General features: G+C 47.5%; 2 protein-coding genes across 7 annotated transcripts in view; both read right to left on the bottom strand.

Annotated features, from left to right (window-relative positions):
• SLC39A11 (solute carrier family 39 member 11) overlaps positions 1-15,490 on the bottom strand; it is a 532,470-nt gene that overhangs the window by 429,051 nt on the left and 87,929 nt on the right. The window lies entirely within an intron of this gene.
• LOC101138073 (ubiquitin-like protein ATG12) lies at positions 10,720-11,454 on the bottom strand. The gene is given in 1 exon segment (XM_055389075.2): positions 10,720-11,454. A coding segment is annotated over 1 exon segment (423 nt). The 5' UTR covers positions 11,450-11,454; the 3' UTR covers positions 10,720-11,026.

Raw genomic sequence — 15,490 nt, 5'->3', positions numbered from 1 at the left:
TGTACAAGAACTATGAACCCAGAACCTGTGCTTTTCTAGAGAAAGAGAGAACTTTACCAAGAAGACTTACAGTGGCCACAGTGGGGAAGCTTTAAACTATATTTAGTTTTTATTTGTGAGGCACATTAGAAAAGTAAGAATCAAAACACCCCAAAAAACAACGGGAAGCATTTTTTTTCTTTTCCTGAGACACAGTCTTGCTCTGTCACCAAGGCTGGAGTGCAGCGGTATGATTTCAACTCACTGCAACCTCTGCCTCCTGAGCTCAGTTGATCCTCCCTGCCTCAGCCTCCTGAGTACAGGCACCTGCAACCATGCCCAGTTAATTTTTTGTGGGAGATGTATATACATGTATATCAAGATGGGGTTTCGCCATGTTGTCCAGGCTGGTCTTGAACTCCTGGGCTCAAGCCATACCCCCATCTTGTCCTCCCAAAGTGCTGGGATTACAGCAGGGGCCACTGCACCTGGCCAGCATGCACTTTTAACTGGTTTGCAGGGGTGTCTAAATGATTACATGAATCAAACATTGCCTCTTTTAATAGAGTCTTTATAAAAGGCAAATAGAAAGCTTAAGTGACTCATTGATGAGAAAAAATATTTTATGTTGACTGACAATTCTGACCGCACCTTTTCTCTATCTTTCTATCCTCCTCTGCCTAGTCTGAATTTACTTTTTCTCTTAGTAACCTTCCAATCTTAAAAACAAAAACAAATAAAAGTGATTTATAAAAGTTAAGCTCTCAGATCAACGAGGTCTGCTTCTTTAGCCACTTTTATGGTTTGGTGAAAATCTTAAATTCAGCCCTGTTCATAATGGGTTTCCACCTGAACTCAGTAATCTAGTTAGAAAATGCAGGCTGAGGCCGGGCGCGGTGGCTCACGCCTGTAATCCTAGCACTTTGGGAGGCCGAGGCAGGCAGATCACTTGAGGTCAGGAGTACGAGACCAGCCTGGCCAACATGGTGAAACCCTGTCTCTACAAAAATACAAAAATTAGCCGGGCACATTGGTAGGCACCTGTAGTCCCAGCTACTTGGGAGGCTGACGCACAAGAATTGCTTGAACCCCAGAGATGGAGGTTGCAGTGAGCCAAGATCGTGCCACTGCACTCCAGCCTGGGCGACAGAGCAAGACACTATCTCCAAAAAAAGAAAACACAGGCTGGCTTGGGAAGCTGCCTATCTTTAGTTATTTTAGTTATTTTGTTTTAGACTCTTTTTTTTTTTTTGTAAAAGAAATTTACTTCCGTGGGAAAAGTCTCCATTTGTCGGGGTGTGTCCCTCTTTGCACCCTAAATCACTAGAAACTTTCAAAATGGAGAAGGTCAAGACTTAACTTTGTTTAACAGGCCTTGCCTTTCACCATTTTGTCTTCACCAGACTTGCGTGTTTGTTTGTCTTGGCAAATAATACTATTTTGGCCTGAAATCTGGTTATCAGGCTAGCTGACAATCCCTGGGGGCAATAATGAGTAATCGAAGTCTCCTCTGATTTAACCCACTTGCTAGAATGAAAACAGTCGGGGGATAAAGAAAATACCCGCAGAGTAAATGCGGAAAAGATAGATAGGTCCTTGGAAGAATGGATGATGGGCCAGCTGGGGTGGCCTTCTGATCTCCTCTCCTGTGATAGGAGTCAATCTTGACCGGGTGCAGTGGCTGACGTATGTAACCCCAGCACTTTTGCAGGCCCAGACGGGCAGATCACCTGAGGTCAGGAGTTTGAGACCAGCCTGGCCAACATGGCGAAACCCCCTCTCTACTAAAAATACAACAATTAGCCAGGCATGGTAGCAGGCACCTGTAATACCAGCTCCTAGGGAGAAAGAGGCAAGAGAATTGCTTGAACCTGGGAGGTGGAGGTTGCAGTGAGTCGAGATCGCACCACTGCACTCCAGCCTGGGTGACAGAGCGAAACTCTGTCTCAAAAAAATAAAAAAGGGTTAATCTTCAGAAGACTGACGCAGTTGAGTTCCTTTTGTAGGATCTGTCTTTTGGCAGATGAAAGAGAACTCAGGAGGCCTTGCCCTGTGTTTTGCCTTCAACTCAAAGTAATTAATATACCAAAAATGTGACTACCAAAGCAACATATTTTGGGGTGGCATTCCCTGAATGCTTTCAATAGCTAGTTTTGTTTAGTGAGCAATTAAATAATAACTGTTAAAAAAAAGAATAAATTAGGTGAATATGGACAGCATAAAAGTTTATAAATGAATTTGTCATTGTTTCAAAAATCTTTTGCAGCAATTTGGAATTTTAAAGTAATAGATATTTATAAAATGTCTGAGTCATTTCTTAGTTAAAATACTAGAACATTAACTGCTAAACATAAGTTTCAAGTATAAATACTTTGGCATCTTGGTTTTGTACAATATAGAGAAGCTGAATATATTTGGGTTTGTTCATAAACATGAAAACATTGTTCTAGGAGGAAGCACATATTTCTAGAAATTACAAATGTATATTCATGAAATGTTAGTATATAACAGTTTAAAATTGTTTTACTTCTTATGTTTTCACTAGAAATTGAGGTTAGTAACAGTTTAAAATTCTAATCAATATAAGCTAGTGAAAACTGGAAATAAGCCCAGGCATAGTGGCTCACGCCTGTAATCCCAGCACTTTGGGGAGGCTGAGGCAGGCAGATCACCTGAGGTCAGGAGTTCGAGACCAGCCTGACCAACACGGTGAAACCCTGTCTCCACAAAAAATACAAAAATTAGCCGGGCATGGTGGCGGCCGCCACCTCAGGAGGCTGAGACAGGAGAATCACTTAAACCTGGGAAGCTGAGGTTACAGTAAGCCGAGATCGCGCCATTGCACTCCAGCCTGGGCGACAAGACTGAAACTGTCTCCAAAAAAAAAAACCTGGAAATAATATGGGAAACAACTCCATATGCAAGGAACAAAAAGATATGTTTTTGTTAAGTGAAGCTATGAGGTATGAAATATGTGTCTTTGTTAAGGAAAAAAAGAGTAATTTTCACCCTAACGTAGAATGACAGGTTGCCCCAAAATGAGAAAGAGGGAAGGTATAGATAGGATAAATAAAAAACTGATGGAATATAAGAAGGTTGTAGGAGGTTTGTGGACGGTGAATCATGTGAAAGAAATTTTATTGTGATCAGCAGGGCGTGGTGACTCACACCTGTAATCCCAGCACTTTGGGAGGCTAAGGCAGGTGGATCACCTGAGGTCAGGAGTTCAAGACCAGCCCAGCCAACATGGTGAAACCTGTCTGTACTAAAAATACAAAAATCGGCCAAGCATGGTGGTGGGTGCCTGTAATCCCAGCTACCTGGGAGGCTAAGGCAGGAGAATTCGCTTGAACACGGGAGGCAGAAGTTGCAGTGAGCCAAGATCACGCCATTGCACTCCAGCCTGGGCAACAAGAATGAAACTCCATCTCAAAAAAAAAAAAAAAGAAAGAAAAAAGAAAAGAAAACAAGGTAAAAAAAAAAAAAGTTGGGGGGTTTCTTTACCTTTTAGGAAACTGGCAAAGGAAATGAAGACTGCGTTCTACCAAAATAACTTTTTGTCCTTCACGCTGTCTTTATCAGGTTTTTGATAACTATAGAAAACTATTAAAGAGCTAAGGTTTTTCCTCCAAATATGTTGCTTTTTATATTCACCTTTGAAGTCTTTATCACTCTGGTTAAATTAATGACTATTCTTTCATAGTGACTTGTGATCCCATTTTGATGAAATGTTTTAAACCTTAATGATATTTAAACCAAAATCAAACTCTAAATTTAGTCTTTCTGACCAAGAATTAACTTTGGGATTCTCTTGCTGGGCCCTGAGAAAGCCTCAAAGGATACATCTCTCACCTTGTAAAGGGGAGATATTATACGAATTAGGCTTACTTAGTATATTAATTACATGGGAAGTACTGTGAAATAATAAGTAATGCTGAACCTTATTTGAATTTTACTCATATGTGTTCTAGAAAATTGTTTACAATTTTTAGAAATTTGATACGTGATCAGCCATAATTTCAGTTATTATGTTAAATGGTTGTATTCCACAGAAACAACTAAATTTCCTTGTCAATTGTGTCATTACTGAATGAAATTTCATCAGCTCTTTAACCATGGACATTTTAAGTCGTGTCACTCACAGACGGTTGTTTGCTCGGTACTTTCCTAATCAACTATAAGCCTATATAGTTTTGTCTTCAAGGAGGCTCATGGAAAAGATTCTGACAAGTACAGGTTTGTCATTACTTTAAGATCGTATCATTAAACTGGGTAAGAATTCTCAGAACTCACCAAGCGTGGTGGCTCATGCCTGTAATCCCAGCACTTTGGGAGGCCAAGACAGGCAGATCCCAAGGTCAGGAGTTCGAGACCAACCTGGCCAACATGGGGAAACCCCGTCTCCACTAAAAATACAAAAATTAGCCGGAAGTGGTAGCAGGCACCTGTAGTCCCAGCTACTCGGGAGACTGAGGCCAGAGAACCGTTTCAACCCAGAAGGCAGAGGTTACAGTGAGCTGAGATTGCACCACTGCACTCCAGCTTGGGCAACAGGGCAAGACTCTGTCTCAAGAAAAAAAAAAAATTCTCAGAACTCGTATGAAGAAACTCACTGGTTCATCAAACTGTTAACCCACCATCAAAAGAACAAGAATTAATTAAATGCTAAGTCAGATTTTCAAGCTAAGTCAGTTGGTTGTGAAATTGTTAAGATATAGAAGCTGAATGAACTCCCTAAGATTTATCCAAGTCAAATCACCTATGATGACCTATTCACTGGACAGGGTTATGCATCTTAATTGGAGAAATAAAACTTGTACTTGAAAGGACGTAAATTCAACATTAAGCGTAGACTCATAGAGGGCTTAGACAACTACTCGGTCTTTTCTGAGTCTTTAAAGCTTCCATTATTAAAAGTTCTATGCAGGCTGGGCAAGTGGCTCATGCCTACAATCTCAGCACTTTGGGAGGCCAAGGCGAGTGAATTGCTTCTGCTCAGGAGTTCAAGACTAGCCTAGGCAACATGGTGAAACCCCATCTCTACAAAAAAACACAAAAATTAGCCGGGTGTAGTGGCCCATGCCTGTGGTCCCAGCTACTCAGGGGGCTAAGGTGGGAGGATCACTTGAGACCAAGAGGTCAATGCTGCAGTGACCTCGTGTGATCACGTCACTGCACTCCAGCCTGGGTGACAGACTGAAACCCTGCCTCAAAAAAAAAAAAAAAATCCTGTGTTCCATGACTCTTCATACCGCAGACAAAATGAAACAAATTATGGAAAAATAATGGTGTGGCGACTGTTCTAGAATTACTAGGATGGTTTGTAACCAGTGAGTGCTTAGTTTGTCAAACTCATAATCCTGGAAAGACAATCAAAACTTCAGATGAGGCCGGGCGCAGTAGCTCATACCTGTAATCCCAGCACTTTGGGAGGCTTAGGCAGGCAGATCACATGAGCTCACAAGTTCGAGACCACCCTGAGCAACACAGCAAAACCCCATCTCTATAAAAAAAAAAACACAAAAATTGGGTATAGTGACGCATGCCTGTAGTCCCAGCTACTTGGGAGGCAGAGGTAGGAGGATGGCTTCCACTTGGGAGGCAGAGGTTACAGTGAGCCAAGATTGCGCCACTGCACTCTAGCCTGGGTGATAGTGCCAGACCTTGTCTCAAAAAAAAAAAAAAAAAAAAAAACTTTAGATGATACACTTCTGCTACCTGATAGGCCATTTGAACATCTACAGAGGGATTTCATTAAATTGCCACCTTCAATAGGATATCAGTATGTCTTGCAACACTTTGCATGTTTCCTGGTTGGATAGAAACTTTCCCATTTCCTTTATGGCAGTGGTCTCCAACCTTTTTGGCACCAGGGACTGGTTTCGTGGAAGACAGTTTTTCCACGGATTGTGGGTGGGGGATGGTTTTGGGATGACACTGTTCCACCTCAAATCATCAGGCGTTAGAGTCTCATAAGGAGACCGTAACCTAGATCCCTCGCACGTGCAGTTCACCATAGGAGTTGCACTCCTGTGAGAATCTAATTCTGCTGCTGATCTGACAGGAGGAGCTCAGGAGGTAATGAGAGCAATGGAGAGGGGCTGCAAATACAGATGAAGCTTTGCTCACTCGCCCGCCGCTCACCTCCTGCTGTGTGGCCCAGTTCGTAACAGGCCACAGACCAGTAAGTCTTGGGGGCCTGCTGGGGGTTGGGGACCCCTGCTTGAGGAGACATCCCTGTCAAAATCTCTAGTGACACAGGAATCCATTTGGACAAATTATAAAAGAGTTAAAATTTTATAAGCACAAGGTACTAGCATTGTCTCTATCACCCTCAGTCTTTTGGAAAGATAAAAATGACAAAAGGCATTTTTAAAAATGAATTTGGCAAAGGTAACTGAATCAATTGGATCGACTTGGCCAAAGGTACTACCGTTAGCACTAATGGCAATCAGATCCATTCTCACTGGGATATACAGATTGACCCCTTATGAATTAATTACTGGAAGGCCTACGCTGCTAATAGAACCTCATGTATCTTTGACTCTTATAAACTCTAATATAATTAAATGCTGCAAGACTTTAACGAATTATGTCAAAATGTATTTTCAGAGGGTAAAAGAAGCTTTTCAAGGCCAGGTGCGGTGGCGCGTGCCTGTAATCCCAGCTACTCTAAAGGCTGAGGCAGGAGAATCACTTGAACACGGGAGGCAGAGGTTGCAATGAGCCGAGATCGTGTCACTGCACTCCAGCCTGGGTAACAGAGCAAGGCTCATCTCAAAAAAAAAAATTAAAATTAAAATTAAAAATAAAACCTATGGCCACAAGATTATTGCAAGGGTCAAATGAGGTAACGCATGAGAAAGTGCTTCGAAAAGTATAAAGCAATAAACCAATGTCACATGATAATATTTGGGGCTCCTGAGCCCATAAGATGCAAGTGTTCGCTGCCATCAGCCCATGGATACTCTTCCCCCCACAGAAATCTTCATGCATAATTACAAAGTGTTCAGCAAATTCACATCTGTAATCTGTTTAAAGTTTATGCACAGGCTATGACCGTGTGTCCCTTCCTCCATCTTAAATACAATACTAATCTGTTTTCCCTTTGTTTATACATTTAACAGGTATCTATTTTTTCCACCCTCCTGGAGAACTAACTCATTTAGCTCCAGGGCTGTCTTGGTTGATTTCTCTACAAGAAGACCAGAGCCTCAGAAATTGACAGAGGTTTCCAAAGAAATGCTACAGCAAAAAAAAAGGAAATTAAAAAAAAGAAAACCTATGCACTGGTCGGTGTGAAGCCTCCCCTTCATCTGTGTGTCAGACACACAGTTCTCACCATCGGGCCTGATGGTTCTATTTGGTTTGCTGTTCAGTGAGTCTGCAGAAACCAAGCACTGTGGCTCATGGCCCTGAGCCAAAGTCAGATGTGGGATTAGAAGCCAGGGCACAGTGGCAGCAAAGATCAGCTTCCACCAACAAGCTATTAAAAAAGTTTCTCTCCCTGGTATTTTGTTCTTTCTGTTCTCCGGAGGGCACAGAAGCATTAAACAGTCATGACTGAATTTATCCTCCCACCATTTGCACAAAATGGGAGGGAAAGGATTTCAGTCTCTGTGGAGCCTTGAGATGCCTGGAGGTTAAAGGACTTGTGGCTAATCCTGAGGACTCTAAGCAGCTCAGCTAGAAATACAACCTAGGGCTCCAGACTCCCCATCTGTGCTGAAACACTCTCTTTATTACTGTGTAGGATGGAGTTCTGCTTCCTGGCCTCAGCTGCCCAGAGAGGAGGTCCCCCCTCTAAGGAAAGCAGCAGTATTGCAAAGGTGCTCACAGGGACTCCTAAGGTCGTATTCCTTAGGGTGGGAGCCACCAGGGAAGGGAAGTGGAATGAGGCCAAGAAAACTCCTTGATCCATCCGGCATCCAACCCTGTAGCCAGCAAACCTCTCCAGGCCCTGGGAAAAGCAGAGAGCAAGGATTCTCAGCCCATAATGTCAGTTCCTCTGGTCTCCGTGCTTCTCTTCTCACCATACTTGGCAGAGGGGGGATAGGGGAAAAAACACAGTTTGGCACTGTATCCCCCTACTCTGCCCCATACCCCTGCCTGAGGAACACCAAGACAGGGCTTCCCCTTTCTCCCTCCTGCTCTCAGTCAAAGTGTCTTTATAGCCATAAATTAAATTTATAAAATGAGACAGAGTCTCCCCAGCAAAGGGGGAAAGATATTGATTCCTGATTGTGGAAGAGAATTATTATTGGGTCCTTAAAAAAACAAAAAGAGGCCAGGCTCAGTGGCTCACGTCTGTAATCCCAGCACTTTGGGAGGCTGAGGCTGGCAGATCACTTGAGGCCAGGAGTTCGAGACCAGCCTGGCCAAAATGGTGAAACCTCGTCTCTACTAAAAATACAAAAATTAGTTGGGCGTGGTAGCAGGTGCCTGTGATCCCAGCTACTCGGGAGGCTGAGGCAGGAGAATCGCTTGAACCCGGGAGGCAGAGGTTGCAGTGAGCTGAGATCGCACCACTACATTCCAGCCTGGGCAACAGAGCGAGACTCCAGCTCAAAAAATTAAATAAAAATAAACCAATAAAGGTAATACAAGAGCAGGTTAACAAAATCAAGTCATGCTGAAGCTTAGAATATAAAAAAGTTCTCTCTTCCCTGCCTCTTCCAATTCCACAGCCTGGACATACCTGTTCTCAGGAGGTCAGGAATCCTTCCCCCAAGCAAAAAGATTCTGAAGATATTAAGTTACTGTCAGCCATAGAATGTCACCTCACCCAACAGCTAATTCTTGCTTCCAGAATAACACAGCCCTTGGACTGAGAGTTTAGCTCAAATCCTTTCCTCTCAGCAGATCCAGAACACCTACAACTGATCTGGGCCCACAAAGGTTTTACTTCTCTGCCGCTTACAAACAGAGAACACATTAGGCTTAACTGGGGCTTCAAATTTTTTCCACCAATGTTTAAGTTAGTAAACTGAATAGACACTTAGAAAGCCAGCATTTCTTCTCACTGGATGGGAGTTGGTGCCCAAAGGGAGGCTCAGAGGCAGGACGGAGAAAACAAGACAAAGGGGAAGCCCAGTGTAGGGATCAAGTGACAGCTGAGAATGGCCACAATGAAGGCACTTGGCACCAAAAAAGGAATACTGATTCTCGAAGGATGGACTGTGAACAGGTGTCATCTCTCCAAAGGAGAGGTGGTAGACAGCAAAGCATGGCCATGATATTTTGTAAGCTCCGCCTACTGAGAACTAGAGACTAGAGAAACAGACTCTCCGGTTTCCACCTTCACCTTATTGGAGCTCTTCCACTGCCATGTAAACAAGCCTAGGCTACACTACTGAACCATGAGCAACCACATGGAGAGGCCCAGGCAAAAGGCAACAAACACCAAGGCCCCAGACCTGAGTGAGGCCCTTATACTCTCCAGTCTAGTGGAACTGCCAAATGACCGCGGCCTCATGAGTGACCCCAGGCAAGACCAGCAGAAGAAGCACCCAGCTGAGCCCAGCCAACCTAGAACCAGGGGAAATAAATTGTTGTCTTAAGCTACTAAGTTTTGAGGTGTTTTCTAACCATACTCCACATTTACAGTCTGTTAACTACCCAACATCCATTACACCTACTTGGCAAAAACACCTTAATTTGCTTTTCAGGAATCACTTTTCCCTCCATTATTCATCCTTATTATCTTTGTTATTTACTCTAATGGTGGGAGGAGGGAGGACAGGACACATGGCCCAGGCTTGGCCATTAATACACTACATCCCCTGGCAACATACATTAGTATTCAGGGATGAGCACACATCCTGCTCAAGTTTCATGGGCCAGGAGTAACTGGCCTGTCATGGGAAACAGCCTGAAAGTGGAGCCACACAGGGAAAAGCAGGACCAGGAGATGGAGAAAAACCAGGTGCTGGTGACATCCTTTGATCCACAGAGTCTAGCAGTGCCCTGACACCAGTTCTACTCCTGGATATTTTAATTGCATAGACCAATACATTTTATTTCTTCTTTATGCCAGATTGAGTTAGGTTTTCTATCATTCATGATCCCAAAAGTCCTAGCTAATACAAAGAGACTAAGGGACTTATTTTTATCGTATATCCTTTCTACTACTTGAATTTCTTACCAAGTTCATGTATTACTTCTTCCTTTCAAATGAAACTAAAGAAAGAAAGAACTCATTTTAAAAGCAATACACAAAATATACACTGAGAAGGTAAATCAATAACAGAATTAAGACTAAAAGTTCTCTCCGCACTAGGCTGTGTGGCCACAAGAGAGCTGAGTGCCTGCTCCAGTTTCCGTCTGCCCTCTCTTTCAGTGATAGAATATCAACATTTAGCTGGGCAAGCTGCTGCATAGCTAAAAGAACATGTGTCGCAGCATTCCTTGCAGCTACATTAGGTCATATGAATAAGTTGTGGCCAATGAAATGTAAGCGGACCTGCTGTGCAGGACTTTCAGGGAATCTACCTCCCTCCTGCCACTTTGTAGCATGGAAGGCAGATGTGATGACTTGAGCTCCAGCAACTACCTTGGGTCAGAAAGACAAAGGCTGCCCTCTTGGGCAAAGCAGTGAGCCAAAAAGGAGTCTAGATCCCTGCTGACTCCATGAACCTATTTTCCCAGCCATGGTCTCTAGATTTCTTCTACAGAAGAGGGGTCTTTCTTGTTTTGTTTTGTTTTGTTTTGTTTTGTTTTGTTTTGTTTTCAGAACTGGCAATGAAGACGCTTATACAGTCTTAGCCTCCTTTTCAACCTTGGAAGCAGATCTGCAGTAATAATAGTAACAAGCAGGAGCAATGGGTGTACTAGAATGACCATCTTTTATGATGACTGGCGTATTAATACAAATCACATTTTTTTGAGTCCATTCATGCTATGGATGTTTTCTTATGCATAAACATAGAGTAGACACGTACTGAATAGATCACATCTGTTAAGTCTCTTGCCACAAGCATCAAAACTTTTCAGAGCTGTCTCTTCTGTGAAAATCCATTTAATGTAGCAAGTTGATTTTCTCTGTGGTTCATCCCCATGCCTGAGACTTGCAGTAATGTAAAACCAGTTTACCATCACTGCCAAAACACTCATAGAGAGTTCCAACTTCTTGGTCTGGGGAAGGAGCAAAGGACTGATTCACATAAATAAACAACTGTTCTGAGGCCACAAGTTTAAGAAACTTTTTGATGAAGTCAATGAGTCCTTGGATGGTTCATGTTCACTCTACTGCCCACTTCTTTGTTTTCATAATAGGAGTATCCCCCACAGCCTTTAGCAAAATGTCAATTTTTTTCTTGGTGTCACCAGCAGGTTCCTCTGTTCCCGGAGAAACTGCAGCGGAAGACGGGGGCTCCAGGGTGGTTGTTTCTGGGGAGACCTCCGTAAGTCCTTCCCCTCCAGTAGCACTTGAGGGAGGAAGCTGCAACATGGACTGCAGCCCCTCCACCATCTTGCTTGGAGAGACTCCAGGGTCTTTCTTGTTTTAGCCACTATTTTTCAGGTCTCAGTTACTCTCAGTCAAATCTAATCCTCATGGATATGGATCACCAAAAGCAGAGAAGCAGGAAACATCACCACCAGTACAACTAGCTGTAGGTGTCTGGTTGCCATGGAGACCACCCCAACACATGCAGATTCCAAAGTACAAACTCACTCAAACGAGACAGACCTGATGTAAGTAAGCCTAAGAGACCCCTGGCCTCCTCATTTCTGGTAGAGTCCCCCTCAGTCCATAAGGCAGAACGGTGATGCCAAACCCTTTAACAGCCCCAGGGCAGTTGGCCCCAGACACACAGTTCCTGTTGTAAGCTTGAACAGCTCTGCTTGACTACTTTCACAATCAAAGGACTGCCAAGTCCTCTAGACTCTCCAGCAGGACTGTCTCTCACACTTCCTATCTCCTATGCCTCTGTCCAAAGTCAAAGCCTCATTATTACCTTTCACCTAAATGCAAGAACCTCCATCCTGTTTCTCAACTGCGAGCCTCCCCCTGCGCACACGCATGGCCAGTCTATCTGCTACCAACAGAATGTATTTCTTGAAAGCACAGCTCTGATCCTGTCCCCTTCTCAAAAACCTCTCCAGAAACTTCCCCATCACTGTCCCCTTCTCAAAAACCTCTCCAGAAACTTCCCCATCAACCTAGAGAACAGAGCACAACTCCTTTCTAAGGAACTATAGGTTGATGACGTACGGGCCTCAACCTACCTCTCTGGCATCACCTCCCAACCAAACGAATAACTATGTTGCCAACAGCCCTGTATTTTTCACTCTTATGCTTCCAATTTTCTGTTCCCTCTGCCTATAACGCATTTCCTTCCCCTACCCCATCTTCCCCACTCCCATCCTTACTTGTCAAAACTCAACCTATCCCTCCCACCCAAGCTCATCCATGAAGAAGTCCTAATTCCCCAACTAGAAGTAACCTCCCTGTCACTGAGTTTCCAGCACCTTTTGTTCATTACGTTCTTAACAACCACATGCTGACCCGCCTCATAACGACAGGCAAATGTGACTTCTCTCCCCAGCCGACCTTGAGCTCCTTGCAGGGAGGGATTATATCTTGCTTCTTTGCCTGCTCTCCCACAATGCCTTACACATAGTAAGTGCTCACTAAATGGTTGAGGGCTTGGCCTGAAGACAATTCTCTCCCTGCTCCCACATTCTGAGCAGCTGTTCTCCAAAGAAAGAAACAAATGGTTATTCTGCAAACAGAACACGTTTGGGCCAACTCTAAAATTACACAGGCCCTTGACAAAGCTTTGATTACTGGCTCTTCTCCCCTTTTATGAGCAAGCCACTGCTAAAAAGCAATAATATGCAATCCAACCGCAGCCTCTCCACAAAGCACTTGTGTTAATAATCTGTGTATGGATTTGGTCTTGACATGCAAGGGCTAAGGGACAAAACTTAACCAATATTAACTTTGATCCTTTGCACTCAGGGTATCTTTCAAAAGAATTGATACTCAGTAAGTGCTTTTTCATGTGATTGGTACTAAGATGCATAAGAAAAATGATGTCAGCTACTCCCTATTATTTAAATTGCAGCAGAAGACATTTGGATCAGATAAGCTTCTAACAAGCTAGCTAAACACTCAATTAGGTTACAAAAAAAAAGTATAAAAGTCTTGCTTCCCTCTCCCTCTCCCTCTCCCTCTCCCTCTCCCTCTCCCTCTCCCTCTCCCTCTCCCTCTCCCTCTCCCTCTCCCTCTCCCTCTCCCTCTCCCTCTCCCTCTCCCTCTCCCTCTCCCTCTCCCTCTCCCTCTCCCTCTCCCTCTCCCTCTCCCTCTCCCTCTCCCTCTCCCTCTCCCTCTCCCTCTCCCTCTCCCTCTCCCCTCTTTCCACGGTCTCCCTCTGATGCCGAGCCGAGGCTGGACGGTACTGCTGCCATCTCAGCTCACTGCAACCTCCCTGCCTGATTCTCCTGCCTCAGCCTGCCGAGTGCCTGCGATTGCAGGCGCGCACCGCCCCGCCTGACTGGTTTTCGTATTTTTTTGGTGGAGACGGGGTTTCGCTGTGTTGGCTGGGCTGGTCTCCAGCTCCTAACCGCGAGTGATCAGCCAGCCTCGGCCTCCCGAGGTGCCGGGATTGCAGACAGAGTCTGGTTAACTTGGTGCTCAATGGTGCCCAGGCTGGAGTGCAGTGGCGTGATCTTGGCCCGCTACAACCACCTCCCAGCCGCCTGCCTTGGCCTCCCAAAGTGCCGAGATTGCAGCCTCTGCCCGGCTGCCGCCCCGTCTGGGAAGTGAGGAGCGTCTCCGCCTGGCCGCCCATCGTCCGGGAGGTGAGGAGCCCCTCTGCCTGGCTGCCCAGTCTGGAAAGTGAGGAGCGTCTCTGCCCGGCAGCCATCCCATCTAGGAAACAAGGAGCGCCTCTTCCCAGCCGCCATCACATCTGGGAAGTGAGGAGCCTCTCTGCCCGGCCGCCCATCGTCTGAGATGTGGGGAGCACCTCTGCCCTGCCGCCCAGTCCGGGATGTGAGGAGCGTCTCTGCCCGGCCGCCCCGTCTGAGAAGTGAGGAGACCCTCTGCCTGGCAACCGCCCCGTCTGAGAAGTGAGGAGCCCCTCCGCCCGGCAGCCGCCCTGCCCGAGAAGTGAGGAGCCCCTCCGCCCAGCAGCCACCCCGTCTGGGAAGTGAGGAGCGTCTCCGCCCGGCAGCCACCTCGTCCGGGAGGGAGGTGGGGGGGTCAGACCCCACCCGGCCAGCCACCCCGTCCGGGAGGGAGGTGGAGGGATCAGCCCCCCGCCCGGCCAGCCACCCTGTCCGGGAGGTGAGGGGCGCCTCTGCCCGGCCGCCCCTACTGGGAGGTGAGGAGCCCCTCTGCCCGGCCAGCCGCTCCGTCCGGGAGGGAGGTGGGGGGGTCAGCCCCCCGCCCGGCCAGCCAACCCGTCCAGGAGGGAGGTGGGGGGGGGGTCAGTCCCCCGCCCGGCCAGCCGCCGCGTCCGGGAGGGAGGTGGGGGGGCCAGCCCCCCGCCCGGCGAGCCGCCCCGTCCGGAAGGGAGGTGGGGGGGTTGGCCCACCGCCCAGCCTGCCGCCCTGTCCAGGAGGGAGGTGGGGGTTCGGCCCCCCGCCTGGCCGGCCACCCGGTCCGAGAGGTGAGGGGCGCCTCTGCCCGGCCGCCCCTACTGGGAAGTGAGGAGCCCCTCTGCCCGGCCAGCCGCTCTGTCCGGGAGGGAGGTGGGGGGGTCAGCCCCCCGCCCGGCCAGCCACCCCGTCCGGAAGGGAGGTGGGGGGGTCAACCCCCCGCCTGGCCAGCCGCCCCGTCCGGGAGGTGAGGGGCACCTCTGCCCGGCCGCCCCTACTGGGAAGTGAGGAGCCCCTCAGCCCGGCCAGCCGCCCCGTCCGGGAGGGAGGTGGGGGGGTCAGCCCACCACCCAGCCTGCCACCCTGTCCGGGAGGGAGGTGGGGGGTCAGCCCCCCGCCTGGCCAGCCGCCCCGTCCGGGAGGGAGGTGGGGGGGTCAGCCCACTGCCCAGCCTGCCGCCCTGTCCGGGAGGGAGGTGGGGGTTCGGCCCCCCGCCTGGCCAGCCGCCCCATCCGGGAGGTGAGGGGCGCCTCTGCCCGGCCGCCCCTACTGGGAAGTGAGGAGCCCCTCTGCCCGGCCAGCCGCCCCGACCAGGAGGGAGGTGGGGGGGGTCAGCCCCCTGCCCGGCCAGCCACCCCGTCCAGGAGGTGAGGGGCACCTCTGCCCGGCCGCCCCTACTGGGAAGTGAGGAGCCCCTCTGCCCGGCCACCACCCCGGCTTGGAGGTGTACCCAACAGCTCATTGAGAACGGGTCATGATGACAATGGCGGTTCTGTGGAGTGGAAGGGGGGGAAAGGTGGGGAAAAGATTGAGAAATCGGATGGTTGCCGTGTCTGTGTAGAAAGAGGTAGACATGGGAGACTTTTCATTTTGTTCTGTACTAAGAAAAAATTCTTCTGCCTTGGGATCCTGTTGATCTGTGACCCTACCCCCAACCCCGTGCTCTCTGAAACATGTGCTGTAT

This window comes from Gorilla gorilla, chromosome 4 (assembly GCF_029281585.2).
Source record: "Gorilla gorilla gorilla isolate KB3781 chromosome 4, NHGRI_mGorGor1-v2.1_pri, whole genome shotgun sequence".
In the NCBI taxonomy this organism is placed as follows: domain Eukaryota; kingdom Metazoa; phylum Chordata; class Mammalia; order Primates; family Hominidae; genus Gorilla; species Gorilla gorilla.
Note: the sequence above shows the minus strand (reverse complement) of the source record. Positions and strands in the feature narration are given on the sequence as shown.